Here is an 18,231-nt window from a genome sequence, read left to right as displayed (position 1 = left end):
AATTTGMCTTGATCCCGTACATTGGGCAGAGAGAAGAAAAGGAGATGGGGACTGCCTTTTGAGTCTCAAAAGAGTCAGTGCAGAGGTAGGTGGTTTCTCWGGACTGAAAAATAAGTACCATGTTGCGCCTGTTACGTTAAGAAAGGTAGTTGTTTGGCTTCTAGCCCCTTAACCCTTGTGGACTCCTTGGATGCCTGGCCTTTCCTGTGGTGATATCTTCGGCTTCCCACCATTACTCACACCTCTGTGCAGAGAAAGGACAAGTCTGTTCTCTACTGTGGCTGTATATGAAGCTCAACCAAGACTTTTGATGATTGTGCCCTTTAKTGTAATACCTGATGTGAGTTCAGATTCTCTTAGGACTTCAGGTGATTTAAAAACAAACAAACAAACAAAAAAAACCCCACAAGTATACTGCAAGACAGATGCTTTTGGGTGCAGTTTTTATACCCTTTCATAWGGGGACAACTTGGGCTGAATGTCAGGTATGATATGAAGATCAAAGTASCTGTGAGTCTGCCTCTTCTGGCCACTTAGAGCATCATCAGACTCGTTGCTGTGGAGCAGGCTGTGGGGAAGACTTTCTGATGACCTGGCAGGTACTGCAGGACTCTGTGTAATTACTTCAGCTGCTTCTCTAGCTCCTCTGAGTGTTGCTGTTGGTCCATTTACCCACAGAAAGTGTGTGTATATCTGTACATATGTACGCAGGGTGAAGCCAGTGTCAATTTTACCTTTTTGGTGTGGGCCAGAAAGAATTGGCACCATGAGAAGCAATGTGAGCAAATGCAGTAAATCAGAACAAAGCCTGACCAACAGTTATGAAAAAATCTGTGATTTGGACATGCTGTTGGTTTTGGAGTCTGCTGGGGAGCTGCTCTTGCAGTCTGTTTGTGTGCAAAGGCCAGATAGCCATGCCTTTACCACTATGATACAAAAACACATGAGGTGGTCACAGGGAGCATCTAGAAGGCTGTTTTATTCAATGCATATACAAGGGGTTTTGAGAGTACTCAATTGCTCAGCATCTGCTGTGCTAGGCAGAAAGCTGGTACACAAGTAGCTGAAACAATTGCTAGCAGTGTTCCTTCTCTGAGAATTGTTCTCCAAGAGACTTTCCAAAGGCCTCTGCATCTCTATTGCACATACTAGTGGCTATCTTTGCAGTGCAACCACTTCTGCAGCCGTATTTGCTGGTGTTGTATTGGGAAGGCTGCCTGGCTTGGACTGCTATTGCAGAGTGTATGTTGCTGTTTGGGGGTCTGTTGTTGCAGACATTCTCTAATCACACTTTGTGCCTTCCAGTGCAGTTCTCTGATCGTGCTTTCACTTCTTATTCCTCACCTTATCYGAAAAGATGAGCACTGCTCATTCAGTTCTCACCTCTCCACTCAGTCTATCCATAAGTGAAGCACTAGCCATCCTGTTACGATGGATACCATGTTCTTCATCTTGCTTTGCATAGGCTGAGGGCCTGAACAGTTCCTAGGGAGCCATAGCCTCAGTGGCTATTGAACTGGATGATATTTGAACTCCAGATCTTGAGATGACAGACTCCTTATCTCAGTCTTTGGAGGCAGCATGTGATCTGGGGCTAGGATGGAAAGAAAATGACAAATTTTTCAAATTTTAAACTACTTGTTCTTTGCTTTTAGCTTTATAGCTTAGCTACTGCCATTGAGCAGCTAATAAGTGATCTTGCTTAGGCTGAAAGCCTGTTGTGCTAGGCACTGGATGAACATAGAACAAGGATGTGCCTTGAAGAATTTATGGAAAGAGAAGAGGCACAAATGGACACTTCGGAGATTTGGGAGAACAAGCAACCATGAGGTGATCTGGTGTTTTGTGAGAGACAGTGGTCTCCAATCTCATACTGATCAGTCTCGTAAAGCTGATATTGCTCATTTTACAGAGCCCCCAAGAGAGTGGCTGTTGCTGTGTAGGGCTGCTAAGCTGCCTGTGCTCTAGGGGACTTGCATCTTATACTACCAAATGAATGAGATTTCTTTACTCCTCCAGACTAGTGACTAGAGACCAGAGACTTGGGTTTGTAGGAGTGGGGCCCAGTGGGTGGGTTTCCAGCTTTTCTTTGGTGCTGTCCTCATTGGTGCAGGGTCCCTGAGCATGCTTGTGCCCAATTGCTCCCTATCCATTCAGTTGCACAGGCARGTGAAACGGAGGGGAATTAGGCTGCTGTCGCCTTGTTTAGTATTTTTAATTGCAGTGTGAGTCTGCCTGSGGAACCTAAGGATTCTAGTTACCCAATATCAGCCTTAAGGTTAATGCACATTTATTGCCAAAAGCAAGAAAGTATTTGGCACTGTCTTGCAGACTGATGGTATCAGGCTTAATTAATGGAGAGCAGGCTGTGTCCCACATCCACCTCCTCATTCTTCCTACCAGCATCATYTTAGATTTGTTTTTAATTATTTTTATTAAGTGTTGCACAGAACAGTAAAGCTCACATCAGACTACTGAGGATATTAATCCTTTGTATTTCTCTGATATGTTTCATCTAATGATGGAGAATTRTTTTATGAATATTAATTATGAAGCTTCATAACCCACCTGTGAGGAAGGTAATAACCWCAATAATACTTAGCACTTACACAGTGCTTCACGTCTTCAAAATGTTGTATAAACAATAAGCTTTAAAATACCCTATGCAACAAGGTAGTGTGATTATTCAAATGACATACAGGGAGACAAAGGTATACCAAGAGGAGAATTTGCTTGCCTACGGTCACAGATCAAGTCGATTACTGACTAGCACTCACTGAAGTTTATTCTCAGTTCCTGAATTTGTCTCCCAAGCTGTCTTTTATCCTTTTTGTTATAGCTGAGCAATGAAATATGAGAAATGTAGAGGATGAATGCCATGAACTGAAGAACAGAAGGTCTGTCTAACTGAGCTTAAAATACAAAATCCCTTGTCTCTTTGGTGGAATCTGGGTAGTTGGGCAGAATAACTTTGTGGTTTGTAAATGGCTGTTCAGATCTCCTTGTTATCAGTGCTGGATGGTGACTGGTGGTTTGGAACRTTGCTGCTGCCACAAGTGGAATCCTTATACATTTAGTGAGCGGTTTTCCTACCCTTTCAGTCRGCTCCCTGCCCCTGTCATTGGCAGGCAACAGCAGGAAAAGCATGGCTGATAACTGAACTTCTCGTTCACCACGGGTTTTAGGACATAATCAAATCAGGACAAAAGCTTGAAGGCTTGGTCACTGTAATACGTGGTTCAGTGGCTTTTCTTCTGGGTGCTCAGCAACACACRTGCTCATTAGACTGTGGAAAAGGAGCAGCCCCTGGCCTGCCTATTGCTGGAACAAGGCAGGACTTCTTTCTTTCCACCTGATTTCACAAGCTTGTCCAGGCCAGCTCACACCTCTCCAGATGAGGAGCAGCAAACACATTTTCCCAGATTCAGCTGGTTCTTAGTTGCTCCTGCAATGCAATTCATACCAGAAGTACTCTTTTGTCATAGTAGGCTTTGGAACACCCCAAGATAAACACACTACCCATCTTAAAAAATCCAGCTGATGATGCCTTGGTAATTATAGATACGTCTTTTGGTACAAATGCCAGGAAACAGTTCCACGATCCTTCGCAGTCCATAAACGCTGAGCTCCCAGGGGCTTATGTTTCTCCTGGGCATAACCAAATCTGTAGCCTTTCCCCTGTGCATGGAGACAGCCAGGGCTGAAGCAGCAAGATGAGGTCAGTAGTAATGAAAGGGAGAATACAGTGTGCGTTCTTGCTGTGAGAGAGAGGCTGCTCTGGGTGGTGTAGTAGGTCCCTTTCAGTGACTACAGCCTGTGTTCCTGTACATGGGGAAAGCTGCTATGATGGATTCGTACTTACAGGGTACTGGTTATGGCAAAATCAGAGTATGCTGAAACTCAGTGCAAAAGTAGCTTTTAGAAGGTAAGCCAATTTCTTGTGTTCTCTAAATCATGCTGAAATATCTGTCTGATGAGCAGCCTGTTACCCAAGAGACTTGCTCTCTAGGGGATGGCAGTTCAATTTTTGCACACYGCAGAGGCTCGAGTAAGCATGTGTTTTGGTAGGTTATGTCTCTTTCCCTTTTCAAATGATTTTTTTCCTTTTCAGTGGGAAGTCCACTGTCTATTTTTGTRTTAATTTCTGTTTGAGGTTGTTCTGTAGCAGACTTGGTTAGCTTAGGACTTAAAATAGGCTAGTTTAGGATTTTGCTTTTCTTGGGAATTTGCATTTCTTATGCCTTCCTTCAGAGACCAAGGGACTGTCCTGTTCTCCATGGGATGGGCTGCTCTATATCATTCCACAAGCAGCCAAAAGCCCAAGAGTGTTTTAAATAAAACCCCATTTCTTAGTAAAATCAAGAGACATCAAATGAACCTGAGGATAAGTGATTTTAAAATATGCTGAGGTCTTAGCCTGCCCCTGGCCTTGCCAAAGTAGGCCAAAGCCTTTTCACTTGCAGAAAAGAGAGTCTGAGAACAAAAGTCTTTAAAGAGCTTGCCTCTTCAGACATGCTTCCTCTTAAAGCTAGTGACTGTCAGCATTTCTGTCTCTCAGGACTTCATTTCCTTAGTGTCAAAGATCATCTTACTTTCTTTGCAAACCTGTCAGGTAGACCCTGGCTACTTTAATGTGGCCGTATTAATCCCAAATTCCCTGTTGTGCAAGCATCTCAACAATAACTTTTGCACAAGCACATGATCTCAGGCAGAGAATTAATCTCKGTCCCTGTCCCCTGGGCAGTCAGCCAGCTGAGAAATTGTTTTAAACACTGTCTCATATGCATTAGTACTTCCTCAATTTCCTCTGCAAGTCTCTGATGTTTCAGAGGATCTTTTGACTCTGCACAGATGATRAGTAACCCATTCATAACCTTGCTTTGTGGAACTTTTGCTCCAAAGTTCACTGCTCTCAATCTTTCACCGGGGAACAGCTGTGCCAGCATCAGCCTGCCTTGCCTCTCCTTGTCCATCTTTTAGTTGTAAAGTACTTAAAGTTTTCTGAAAAACTCTTTACTAGTGCATTTTCCTTCTTTCCTCTCTTTTTCTCCTTCCTAAATAGATAAATTGATGGATAAATTGTTTGCGTTGATGCAACTGTTTATCAGAATAAACTCCAGCAGCCACTCCATGATGTAGCAACACCAGAGCTACCTTCATTTTACAGGGGCTGGAGAATACTCCTGAGACCAATAGCTGTCTCTTTGGTTGAAGAGGGCTCTTTGTTACAGAGTGGCCCAAAACCCGTCTTCCCATTTTCAGGACCAGTCTTGCAGTTAGTTAATCGCATATACATCCAAATAGTGGCCCTAGTTGTACTGGGAGTAGCTGCAGTGGAAGTGTAGCTATGGGACACCGAAGCAGATAAGTAGGCACTGAAGAGACTGAAAACAGACCTGTGTTTCATCATTTCTGGAAGTTTTCAGAGATGCCACCTGTCTGCTGGGAACTTACTCCCCCCATCTCCTCCCAAGGCTYCTGAGCGACAAGCGGCAGGATACTGGACTGAAGAGTGCCTGCCTAGGAGAAGCAGTGGGGCCAGATGTGCTGCACAGCTGGAGAGGAGTGGATGGAAAATCTATTAAAGGGACATGATGCAAACTGCTACAGCGCCAAGGATATTTCCCTGTGTGAACAGTGTGTGGCAGATGTGGTAAGATGTAAAAATGCTCCCTATGAGCCGAGAGCTGTGCGGGGTGAGGAGGGCCCCGTCCGTGCTGTGTCACAGTGGCTGGCAAGGACTGCCCGAATCTGAGCGAGCTGTGAAAGCCCCTACTCTAGCATTTGTGTGCGAGGCAGCAGATGGGAGAAAAATCGGAGTTCTTGCATCGGGATCCCCTCCCCCCTGCCAAACGCTTAAAATCAGTCATAAAAATATAACGACCTGACTCTGATACGTGCACCACTGCCCTCTCCTGTGTGCACGGGGGGATGCTGGATGTGAACAAGGATGACTGAGAAACGTATCTGGCACTTCTGGCTGGGGCAGAGGGACCAGTGCTCTGTGTCCATCCATGATCCTGAAGTCCCTGGGTGTCCACAGCATGTGGGGACACCCGTTGCCTGTGATGACATGCATTGCCAGGAATTCCTGCCTGGCAGCTTTTAAGCTGTGACTTGCTGCTTTGAGAAGGTGCAAGTGGCAGCTCCAATGTTAAGGATGAGTTTAACTTTGCACATAAACCAGGGATTCGATCTCTTTGTTATGTGTGAAAAATGCACCTTTCCTCTGCAGAACTACAGCGCTTGCTCTTTGCTCAAAGAAAGAATTTGCAGAGAATTTACAAGTCAATCTATTAATTGGCTTAAATTAAGATTAACTTTTAAAAAGTGTCCTTAGTAAGGAATTTAGAATTTGTCAGTCTTTTGTCTGGAATTAATTAATAGCACCGGCTTTTCAAACATGGCATGTAATTAAAATTCATTGAAATCTTATGTCTTGGCTAAATTTGAAGAAAATAGGTTGTAATTAAACAAAGTTATTAACAGTTACTATATCTAATTATTGTGACTACATGATTCTGCTTAGGGTCAGGTGGGAGATCATTATCCCAAACTCAGATGCATCCAGGAGTTGCAATGAGAAGTAATTAAGACAGGAGATATGCACAGTTGAAACACCCCAAATAATGCCAACTCTCCACAGTTGTGATGCCATACAGCAGCAACATTACCACTAAGATGTATTGCCTCCTGTGGCTCCAGATTAGATGATATTGGTATGGTTAAGGATATTATGCATGTTCCTTGTCCTTCTCAGCCTTTGACATAATGACCAGGAGAGGAGTAAGTAYGTGTTCCCTTACCCTGCTATGTCTGGAATTCTTTTTTCAGTGTAAGCTTAACTGCATTTCCTGGGTTAGTTATTCTTACCCCAAGGAATAATTGCAAGATTCCTCTTTTGTAACTCTTAAATCAGTTACTTGTACTTGTCGCTTTTAACTCTATTTACACCTGGTTGCATATCTTGCAATGAGAAAGCAGAATGCCTCTGCATCCCTACCTGCATTGTGTTATCCTTAATGCCTGCAAATGGTGGTGCTTCCTACAGGTAAAGATTTTTCCTCTGCCCCTTCTTTCCTTCCTCTCTGTCTTTATTAGCAGAAGAGCAGAAGAGAGAGAAAACAAAGACCTGACAAGGATGAATACRCTCTGAATCAAAGCCCTTGGAAATGCTTCTGTCAGTTAGTTACCTTCCTAGCAAGAGTGGGAGTTTTCTACAAAATTTCCCTTGAACTATTCCTTCTCTTGCCTAGAAAAATGTCAAAAAACTTGGACAAGAGCATTTTAAATGGCATTTATCTAGCGGTCCTTTGTTGCCTATTTTGCTACAGCTAATTAAAAGAGAAAAGCCTTTTAATATTTAAGCGCCATTAACTTGGCTGAATTATTAAATGTCAATTTGCATTATGTGCATAAAAGGATCAATAGACAAAGCAAATAAAACAATGGAGATGGCTGGAGTTAGGGAGATGTCAGCTCCTCTTATTGGGACTGGAGGGAATCGCTCGCTTGGCTGCTGGGTTGTGGTTATTAATTATTGGTACTCGATAGGGAAAGAATGAGGGACTTCTTAGGACTCTTCACACAAGGCACTGCAGGGAGGTAAAGGATGCTGTCAGGATAAAACATTATTTGACTTGATTTCCAGGGGTGTTGTACAGCCCTAGTTGCCTCAGCTTTGCTGACAATTTGCAGGCAYTTCTGTGCTGTGCTCTCTCTTCCTTTGGGGTGGAGTTGAGCTGTCATATTTGCTTTTGGTAAATGGTTCTCTAAGCCATTTTGTTTGCTGCCATTAGTCTTTGGGCTCAAGTTGCTTGTGCTGGAAAAAAATAATGGGAAAAAAATCCAGTGGGAATCRGTTTTCTTTTAATAAACCCTCCTGATCTGCACAAGAAGTTTCCTTTCTCTTCTCTCTGTGAGCATGAACTTAGTGCTGTATTAGGCAGCCCTGGAGCCTAAAGGATGGCCTTTGCGTTTTGAGGCACTAGACTAGAATTAGGAAGTCGGAGATCAATGTCTGGCTGTACTTCAGCCTTCCAGTCTGACTCTGGATGTGCCATTTTGTTTCTCTAGCTTTCCCAGCTGGCAGTGTGCAATAGCAGCGTTTCCCCACATAACAGTGCTGCTTGAGGACAAAAGCGTCAGTGTCTGGTGAGAGGCTGCATGGGAAACAATACGAGCACAGAGCTGCTGATATTTCCRCCAAGGTGCTATATCACGAGCCACATGCCCATCTGTAATCCTGCTCTTGCCGATAAGCACCTGCCATAGGGGTGCCAAGTCCCCACTGTCCCCGTGGTCCTTGGYGTCCCTGCCAGGGTTGTCAGTGAGTGGTTGTGCTGGGATGTGTGCTGCGGTTGCCTGTCCCCCACSAAGCAGCTTGAGCCAGAGACCTGACCTTGTATGGCTGCTGTACTTTCATCTGCGAAGAAGCAGCTTTGCTTGTTGGTGACCTGGGGTGCCTTTGGGCCTAGGCACCACTGTGCTTAGAGCTTTGAATAGAAAGTGCACTTCCCCTGCTGCCTGCCACTTTTCAGTAGCAAAACTAGGTTTTCAGATACTTGAATTGAAAGGTAACATTTGTGCTTCCACTTCTTCCTAACTGTGGCAAGAACAAAATGGAGATACACAGCATTCAGTATTTTAGTATCTTTCCTGCTGCTCTTCTCACCCTCTTATTCCCAGAGCAGTCCCCTCCTCCCTCCAGTCCATGATTGAAATAGGCTTTCACTTGCTGTGGAGGTTGGGTATAGCGGCAGGTAAACATGGCCATTTGTTGAATGTTCCTCCTGTGTGGAGGAAATGTTTGCTCTGCCATCAGGGTGTGATTGCCCACACATCCCTACGCTGGCTTTGAACTAGCTAGATTGGGCCCTGTAAGCCGTGGAGCCGTGACAGGTGAGAATTTAGTGTAGGTTAAGTGCCTGAGTATTTACCTAATTTCTCAGATGGGCTTTGTGGTCTGCATCGAGCTCTGCCTCTGCAGAAGCTCTTCTGACATATGTGGAGCTGGGTCGGCCATGCAAACAGTGAAATCTGCAGAAGAGCTGGGGCACTAACTGATCAAAGCCCACAGTGCCCTTCTTMCCTTATGCCCCTGCCAGGTGCCTATCTTCTGGGCAGCAACGCTGAATGTGCAATGCTCCCTTTGGTCCTCCATTTCGAACAGTCCTCTCCTTGGGCAGCTCTTTCACTTCTCCTAACATTTGCCAGACCCCAGTTTCCACCTAAGTACTGGGCCCAGACCTCAAAGTTTAGCTTACTGACCAGCATCAGCTGGCTTTTCCTGGAATTATTTCTATTCCTTCCCAGTGTGAGTTAGTCTGCCTTGATTTGTTCCTGGTTTGTCCTTTGTTCTTCTCCTTGTCTGTTTTTCTTTTCTTTCTTTCTTTCTTTCTTTTTTTTTAATACTCTTGATGTTGGAATCTCTCTGTCTTCCTGTGATTCCAGAAATGGTTTTAGCACAAGTAAGACATGCGTGAAATCCTCATTTGGTCCTTAGCAAAGTCTGTAGCATTCTCTGTGCATCCTGCCAGCTGGGGAGCCATGTTCAAAACTACTGTGTCTCTCTTTCCCTCTTTTAGCGATTCAGGAGCWGCAGCTGTTGCCTGATGCTTTTCTCCCTTTCTGATATGAAAAGGAGCCTGTAGTTATCCATTGACTGTAGTTCAGGCACCTTTGCTACTAATCTAGTTGACAGATGATTAGCAAATTGACATTTTTTTTCTTCCTTTTGAAGGGATGAAGAGTCTGTGTTGTGCTCTCCTTTCATCTCCTGTGTTAAATGGTCTAGCAATAAAACAACAGCTGAGTTTCAAAGGCGCTCAGGCCTCTYTGTTGAAAAGTCACTGCTGTACCAAAGTGGCTTAAAATAGTAAAAGGGAAAGGAAATGGAACAAGCAGTGCCGACAGTGACTTTGGGAATGAGCTGATCTTGAATTCAGGGAAGAGAGGAGAGAGGTAAAGCCCTTGGGACCACTTGAGCAGAGCACGTTTGCTTACAAAGGCTATTAGGTCCTGGAGACATTGTCTGTTGAACTCTGCTACCTGCACTAGTGGGTGCATCACACAGCCCCTCTGTGGGGTGGAGGGTAGATCTCCTGGCTGAGTCTGGACATGCGGCTTCGGTCAGCCGCCCATGCTGGGAGGAAGGGATGAGAATGCTGAAGAGGAATGCACGAGATGTCTGAAGAGCAGGTGACTTGTGCCTTGGTCCGAATCAACTCTTACGGGTTGGTTCTGGAGCCTAGACGTGGTGGCAGCCCAGGCCTTGGTGCAGTACTTGCAGGAGGGCAGTGGCTGGAGGATTTTGTGTGCGTGTGTGTGTGTAACCTGCTCCAGATTAGCTTTTTGGAGTTTTTTGATGCCTGTCATTCTCATTTCTGCCTATGAAGGAGTTTTCATTGCTATGGTAGAAGTGGGATCTCAGGCTCAAAAAATGAATTGGGTAGATTGAACCAAATACAGATTTTTCCAATCCACTCCAGAAGATGGTTTCCCTCTCCTTTTCTGCATTTTAATGATATTAGCAACCTGTAAGTACAGAAGTCTCATRAACTTTCCAGATTATGGTAATAATAACATTGTACAATACATTGCTCTGGGAATAAAGTTATTTTATTCTTTTCAATTTCATTCTGTTTTAATGTGTAAATATATCATGTGACAACATAGTTGGAAATCTCAGTGTAAACACAAGGGCATTGCAGGCCAGCCTTTTTCAGAGGATGGCCTAATGCTGTGTGTTCAGAGGCTGATTTCCCTACCCCCCTCCAAACACCCCTTGGAAAGCAGTTKGCTCTGAATGTTTGATTGGCCTGGTTGCTCTGGAGCAGAGCAATTTTTATCGGGAGCCTTCCCTGAGCTGATCTCCCACCTGGAAGTGGAACAGAGGTGATGGTGCATCTGTCCCTGAAAATGTTGGGGGAGAGAAAGGTGGGGAACAACCTGGCCTGTCCCCTCTTTCTCCCAGAGGTTATTAGAGATCTTTTTGGGGGGATATTTGGGGCTTTTCTGACCCAAAGTGTCAAGCTGAGAGGTATTCTGCTTCAGCAAAACTAGTAAGGCAGGTTGTATTTGTGCAAGGCACATTCTCAGTGGAGCACTGCTGAAAACACCCAGAATAACTGCTTCCATTTCAGCCACATGGCCTCATGCTCCAACCTTTCTTGTCCTTCCTAAGGGACTTCTTTGAAACTCTGTTTACTCTGACAAGCATAGTCCTGCTGTTCTGTTGTGCTGGCAACGCACAAACTATCTGCGTGCAGAAATCCTCCAGGAGACCTGGGATGATGTCAAACAATAATGTATTCTTTTCTGTTCWAGCATGTTGGAAGCGCAATCAATCCTCATGATCTTCTGCCTATCTGTAATATGGTATATGAGGTGACTTTCTCAGTCTTTCTGTATGCTATGGCAGGCTGAGCCAAGACCTCCTGGAGTCTTTTCTTGTGATTTAATGTGATCCCTTGAGAGTCAGGTTGGTGCTTTGCTCAGCACAGAGTGCTCAGCACTCTGCTCATGTCAAGTTTTAACCAAAGGCAGAGTTTCCTCAGGCTCCTATTCCATCAACTTTTTTTTTTTTTTTTTTTTTTTTTCTTTCTCCCTTCCTCCAGGACAACCACAGGTGTTCTGATCTCCCCTTTGAGAGACCTAGGTTCAAACAGGGTTTAAGGCACAGATGAAACTGATCTTTTTCTTGCTGAGGACTCAGTGCTGTGATTGCAAGAGAGATACTACAGCTTGATGAGTAGTGGGGATTCATTTACAGTGATGTCTGCTTCCTGTGACTACAGCTGAGGGTCATACGGAAGGTAAAAAAAGCAAGTTATAAAGACATCTGTGAATGATACTAGATATATATAGCCTTGCATCTGAGCTTCAAGGCAGCCCAGTGGGTCCAGGGAGAATTTTTAGGATGGGAGGGCATAGTAACATAAGACAAAATTATGTCAGAGGGCTTATCCTTAGGATTGTAGTTTTGCTGTAGACTAGTGCCATATGATGCTTCATACTGCAAAACAAGGATTAGTTTGAAATACATTTCTTCTGAGCCCAGAGAGGAAACAATGATGATGAAGCACTTTGGCACTGGAATGGTATCAGAAAACCTTCAACTCTTGTGGCATTGAACTTCATGCTTTTGCATGGGAATTTCCCCATGTAGAAATGTCTTTAGGCAGGTGGCAGGAAAGGGTTAAACAAAATAGGAGAACATATGAGTGTGGGATGGCCAAAGAGAAAAAAGTATGCAGGCTGAAAGACTTGAGGCTAGAGAGATGGTATACTGTGTGGGGTAGAGCAGAGCAACTTAGGGAAATATTTAACTGGGAGTGAGAGCAGCAGATAAAAAWTCTGATTCTCCATGGAGTAGTTGGAAATTAGCTTTTGCATCAAGGTTCTGTTTGCAAAGGAAGAATAGAGGTACCAGCCAGCAAACATAGCCCAGAGAAGTTGAAGAGAGTTAGTAGGAGCCTTGCTGCAATGAGGCGCAGGACCCCACTGAAATGCAGACAGCACAGGTCAAAGGAAGGATGTGGTACAAGATGGAAAGGGAAGGAGTGTCTCTTTTAATCATAGAGCAGGGATTTTTTTTGTCATCGTGAACTGGGCCACGGCACTCTGAGGGATGCTCTGCGTAGTGTGTGTAGGACAGAGGTGTGATGRCAGGTCTGCAGAGAACAGATCCGAGTGCCGAGACAGCACGAGGGACTATCATCTGGATGAAGGGATATTGGCAAAGTTATGCARGCATATGACTTGCTCCTCTGCCCTGTTTGTTTGATGAGCTTCATGTTGGTTTYTCTTGATAAGTCACTATTGTACTTCAATTAAAACATATAAACATACTGTATATTATTTGCATACATGCACACATATATGCATGCRCACRTATAGGTTTCTGCTTGCTGCTTTCTTCTTGTGTGTTCAACAAGAATCTGCTGCCCTCCAGGCAAGGAATGGCCTCTCATCTGCTCAGCCATCTTCATGAAGCTTTGACTGTCGGTTTCAGTATTTCATGGTGATCAAGCGATGGCAGGTGTGTTCCTAGGAGCYCTGCAGATGGTGAAGGCAGGAGAGGCTGAGGATTTTCTCTGTATTTGTTCCATCATATTGTTCCAATAAACGCGCTGTTTCTGTTAGTTAACAGTTTGGATGGTAATAAGMGTAGAGTGATTTTTGTCAATGAAATGCCACCAAGCTGAAAGGACAGAAGGGGTGTGAAAAGAGGGAGGGAATAGCTTGCTGCATACCGAGTGCTCTTGCCCYAATGCTGGGTGACTGTCACAGGCGAGGGAACCCCAGCAGCAAGAGCAGCTTGCTGCCTTTCAGCCTTGCAGCCGTTCTGCAGTGCTGCCGCTTGGTTGTTGCATCGGAGCGACACCAGTTTATGCAGGCTGACCTCAAGGGCAGATGATCTCCTCTACTCAAGCTGAACTCGCTGCTGGTGGATTAGACCAGTATAAATCTGAGCACTTCTATTTCCCAGGTGACTGTGTTTGGAGCATTTTTGTCATCCCTGTGGCTTAAAAAAAAACCCGTGAAGCTCAGCTAACCTTGGGGGAAAAGTGGGTGCTTGGTTCAGCTTTATTAGGTTGTGCAAAACCTGTACTTGGTTCAGAAGGCTTACTAAGGCTCTTTGCTTTAAACCCTTTGATCATCTCCTCTGTAGCTCTGTATTTCACTAATGGGAACTAGAGCTGTGACACTAGAGTCACCTGGAAGCACTGTAGCAAGATAGGCAAGTATACCCCAGGGGACTCTCACTGAGGTACCAATTCTTAGATGCATTTGTGGGTTTCTCTGTTCCTTGAAGCGTGACYGGAGTTTTCCCCTTCAGCAAGCACAGGTGTCCCACTGGGCTGCACCATCACCTTCAATATATCACAACTGCTCTGGTGATCACATGAATGTTTTTGCAATAAAGAGCCAAGGGCTGCTCATGTGGGTCTCCAGAGCTGAGAAGCTTTTTTTTTTTTTTTTTTTTTTTTTTTTTTCCCCTATAAGATCCTGTTCTCTGAGAGATTGTCTTTCCTTGTTGCAGGTTAGGGCTACACTGGTACCTAGCTATTGTTCTGGGACCAGAAGCTTTTCAGCTTTGCTCTGGGAAATTTCTTTCCGTATATTTTTTTCACTGTATTGGTCTCTGCTCATTTTTCTGYCTAGACTGGCAGCAACTGGGCTCTGCTTAGTGTCCTACAAGGAGCAAAGAGCCCYGGAGAATACAGTTCCCCTGCTGCTTCAGAGACTGTTCCCTCTGGGTCAGGACTGAGATATATTGCTTTGTAATTTGGTGAAGACTTGTATTTTCTGCYGAGTGTGCTATGCCTGTTCTCAGGAAGCATGCTAAGAGCCATACAAAGCTTCAAGGCCCTTTCGGATACTCCTTGGTAGTTATCCAAGCCCCCTGCAATGTAAACCATAGTCATCAGATTTGCTTAGACAGACACAGAGCAGCTATGATTTCACCAGCTTCCTGCTTTAACCACTCGCTTATACTCTGAAGGGATGAGAGCAGGGGTATCTTCCATTTCCAGCCAATACAGGATGATCTCACAGTGAAGCTCCGTGTTCTGCTCTTCAGTCTCTAGAACTGCTAATCTCAACAGGACTAAAAGTTTTAAAACAGCAGTTGATACCAACTGCTCAGCAGATGGGTAGAATCTCTCARATTTCCATCCCTTGGCACTTTTGTGTGTCTCATATCTGGTGCTGATGATTTTTCCCCCCTTTGGCTTTCCCCCGGGCTGCTCTTCCACCATGCCACGTGAGCAGCCACCTTGGTCAGTGAGTTACAGGGGCTGTGGTGATGCTTGTTTGCCACCCCCCTACACACTATTTTTATTTATTTATTTATTTATTTATTTATTTTTACCTCTTCTTCCCTTTCCGCAGCTCCTGCTCAGGCCCAAATCATACATGCTGGGCAGGCGTGCGTGGTGAAGGAGGACAACATCAGTGAGCGTGTTTACACAATTCGAGAGGGGGACACACTGGTTCTGCAGTGTCTAGTCACAGGACATCCCCGGCCACAGGTAAGCTTTCAGTCTCGCTTGTCACCCACACTCCCCATGGCATGTCTCTGCTTTCACCACGTAGAAGAGCATTGTGGGCAGTGGGGTTGCCCAGTATATTGAAGTTGACTCCTTCTCTTTCATTTTTTCTGGGCGGGCTCCTTATCAGGTTCTGCAGCACAGAAGCTGGATTTCTTGCCTTTTAGTGGCTGCAGTGTAAGAAGAGACGAGAAGTTCTTTACAATACAGCGGGTAGGGATGCCCTATAGCACATGCACTAGCAATTTAAACTTTGCTTTTGTGGAATATAGTCTCAGGAGCCTACCTAGAGTTTCTTAGGACTCCACATACTGAAGACCACAAGAAGGCCAGAAGCCAAGGCTGAACCTGCTGTACAAACTGCTCTTAAACCTTTATACCTCTGTTACCTCTGGGTACAAAGCAGGCACAGCCTTAACAGAGAGAGAGCAGGCTTTCCCCACAGGCTGGCCATAAGAGTTAGTCCTTAATAATACATCTGTCTCTTAGTTTCTCTGGATGTGAAGGCAATGGGAACCTGCTTGAGTGAGTTTGGAAAGTTGTTTGTAGTGCACTTGACTGAGCTGTGCTCGGAGTCCCTCGATCACTGCTTTTTGGCACTGACCAGAGGCAGATTCAGACTTGCGGTGCTGGATATGTCCACTCTGTGGTCAGAGTCACATCTCACTGGATTGGTACAGAGCTGAGTATGGCTACCTGCTGCAGCCCTTCCCCAGGGTCCCCAGCAGGATGCATAGCCTCAGGCATGTGCAGTCACCTCCTCACCCTTCCAATATTTAAGCAGCCCGRTTCAGTGCTAGTGTGGCTATGTCTATAGAGATGCTGGACCAGAACATGTGTCTGCCTGTTCTGGGACAGAGTGTGGTAGGAGCCAGTGGCTGGTACATACTGATAGGTTGGATGTGCCAGAATTCATTAAAGGGAGCCAGCCACAGTACGTGTGCCTTCTTGGCCCTCTTCCCCAACTCTGCCAGTCAGAGATGTTTGTGGTGGTTAGATACCATACATCTGCATATACTCATCCCCTCCATGGACTTGCTTGTAAGGAGCTACTTGGCTCAAAAGAGGTGAAAAAGGAGAGGGAAGAGAGAACCCAGCAGAACTGGAAGTGGATTATCCATCAAAGCATATGCTAGAAACAATAAAAAGGAAATGATCTGAGACAGGCAAGCCAGGATGATCAGCCTAGGCCTGTGACAATGATGGGCAGAGGATGGCTGTCTACAGCAGGAACAGGAAAAGACAGCAGGGCTAGTCCTTTCTGAGGATTTTGAGAGTGTGGGAAGATGCAGGCAGGTCATGGGAATTTGAGCCTGGAGCAGCAGAAGAGGTTGCTGGAGCAGAGCCTGATGGAGACAGCACACTAATGAGCAACACTATGGTTTGTCATTGTCCAGACACTCATGGGGACACAAGAGTGTGGAACCACATGTRACCATGGAGGCTGGAGCCAGCTCACATAAAACATAGCATGTGTCCTGTCTCTGCTCTCCTTCCTCATGGATAGATTCCTCCCTGAACTAAACTTTTCTCCTAACCTTTTTTCAATCTTCTTTTTTCKCTTCTATCAGCCAGTCATTAAAGCTTGAAAATGTGGCCAAAACACTTAATGAGATTGAAGTAGAAAAGATTAAAGAGCTGACTGAAGTGTCCTTGTGAACAGGAGAATCTGAGAGACTTGGGACCTTCATACAATTTTGTAATAAGCCTGCAAAGGCTAAATAAATTCATGGTCATTAGCTGAGAAAAATTGCTCAACATGGTGCTCTGGGAATGTGATGTAGATACCCCTGCTTCAAGAGCATCGGCATCGGTCATGATGGCAGTGAGCTTTAGGTGAAGGCTAGAGTGGGATCACGGTATCTGCTTCTTATCATCTGTGGCCAACATTGAATGAAAGTCCATCTCCTTTCTGTTGGCTGATGTTGCTGGATCTCAGTATCAGAAGCTAGACAGCACTGATACGGTAGACAACCAGAGTCACCAGCCCTGAGAAGGGAGGTTGTTGATAGAGGAGACTACTGGGCTGAGAAACACCATCTCTCTCTTTCATTGTCTGGGCTGCAGAAAATGACAGAGAAGCCTGTACCACTATTGCTCAGGCTGTATCTCCATATAAATCTGAGAATAAAAGTTCAATATTTAAGTGTGCTGTCCTCTTGCCACCATTCACCATGGAATACTATATAACTCTGCTGGCCCCACAGGCTAGGATCTAAAGACTAAAACTTCTGACATAAGGACAAAAAGTACAAAATAGTCTGAAATCTGAAGGGATATTTTCTTTTCTTCTTCTGTATCTTTAAGAAAAAAAAACAAAATAAAAGCTTATGCACTGCAAAAGGATGACTTATAAGAATAATACACAAAGGAATCCCTTAGGGGAAGGGCTAAGAGCAATAATAACTGCAGTTGCACCTTACTTTGGAGAGGTAAACAGCTGAAGTAGCCTTGTTATCAGAGAGAGGCAAAAGGGCACTAGTGAAGTGCAGTAAAAGCTCTGTAGCTGTGAGTTGGTGGCAGCTGTAGATTCATGGCTTATYGACCATATGTGCTACTAAAGCTTAATGCTGAAACTCCTGTGCTGTGCAGGTGTTGGTATTAAACTAAGTTGCTAGGCTTACAGGACTAGAGCGAAAGTGGTAAATATGCAGTGTGTGTTTAGTTGAATTAGGGGATTATAGCGGACTCTAGGACGTGGGGATTGGTGATGGGTGACACTTGACAGCTGGTGTATCGAGACATATGGAGATCAGCAGCTGAACTTGGGTGAGGTCTGGCAGTATTGGGCTTTAGGGTTCATTTGTGTGAATTATAGGGAGAAAGGGAAAAGGAGAAAAGGAAGTGCTGCTATCCCCTGGACTCTCCTCTTTGCTTTGCTGATAGCTTGCATTTCTCTCATGCTCTTCCTGCAGGTGAGGTGGACCAAAACCGCTGGCAGTGCCTCGGACAAATTCCAAGAGACATCAGTGCTTAACGAGACCCTTCGGATTGAGAAGATCCAAAGGCTGCAGGGGGGCCGCTATTACTGTAAAGCAGAAAATGGGGTTGGGGTCCCTGCCATCAAGTCCATTCGAGTAGATGTGCAGTGTAAGTCGTTTAGTGGCAACCCAGACCTTCCCACAGTTCTACTGCGTGTCTCTGCTTCGCTGCGGGGCTGGCAGGGAGCTGCATT

General features: G+C 45.0%; 1 protein-coding gene across 1 annotated transcript in view; it reads left to right on the top strand.

Annotated features, from left to right (window-relative positions):
* The window catches only part of MDGA1 (MAM domain containing glycosylphosphatidylinositol anchor 1), a 141,989-nt gene that overhangs the window by 28,050 nt on the left and 95,708 nt on the right, over positions 1-18,231 (top strand). Inside the window, exons 2-3 of the mRNA XM_085320568.1 lie at positions 14,899-15,038; positions 17,972-18,146. Coding sequence (XP_085176694.1) covers positions 14,899-15,038; positions 17,972-18,146 — 315 coding nt within the window. The remainder of the gene's footprint in view (positions 1-14,898; positions 15,039-17,971; positions 18,147-18,231) is intronic.

This window comes from Rhea americana, unplaced genomic scaffold (assembly GCF_003343005.1).
Source record: "Rhea americana isolate MKP2758 unplaced genomic scaffold, rheAme1 scaffold_119, whole genome shotgun sequence".
NCBI lineage: Eukaryota > Metazoa > Chordata > Aves > Rheiformes > Rheidae > Rhea > Rhea americana.
This window is presented reverse-complemented; position numbering and strand designations above follow the sequence as displayed.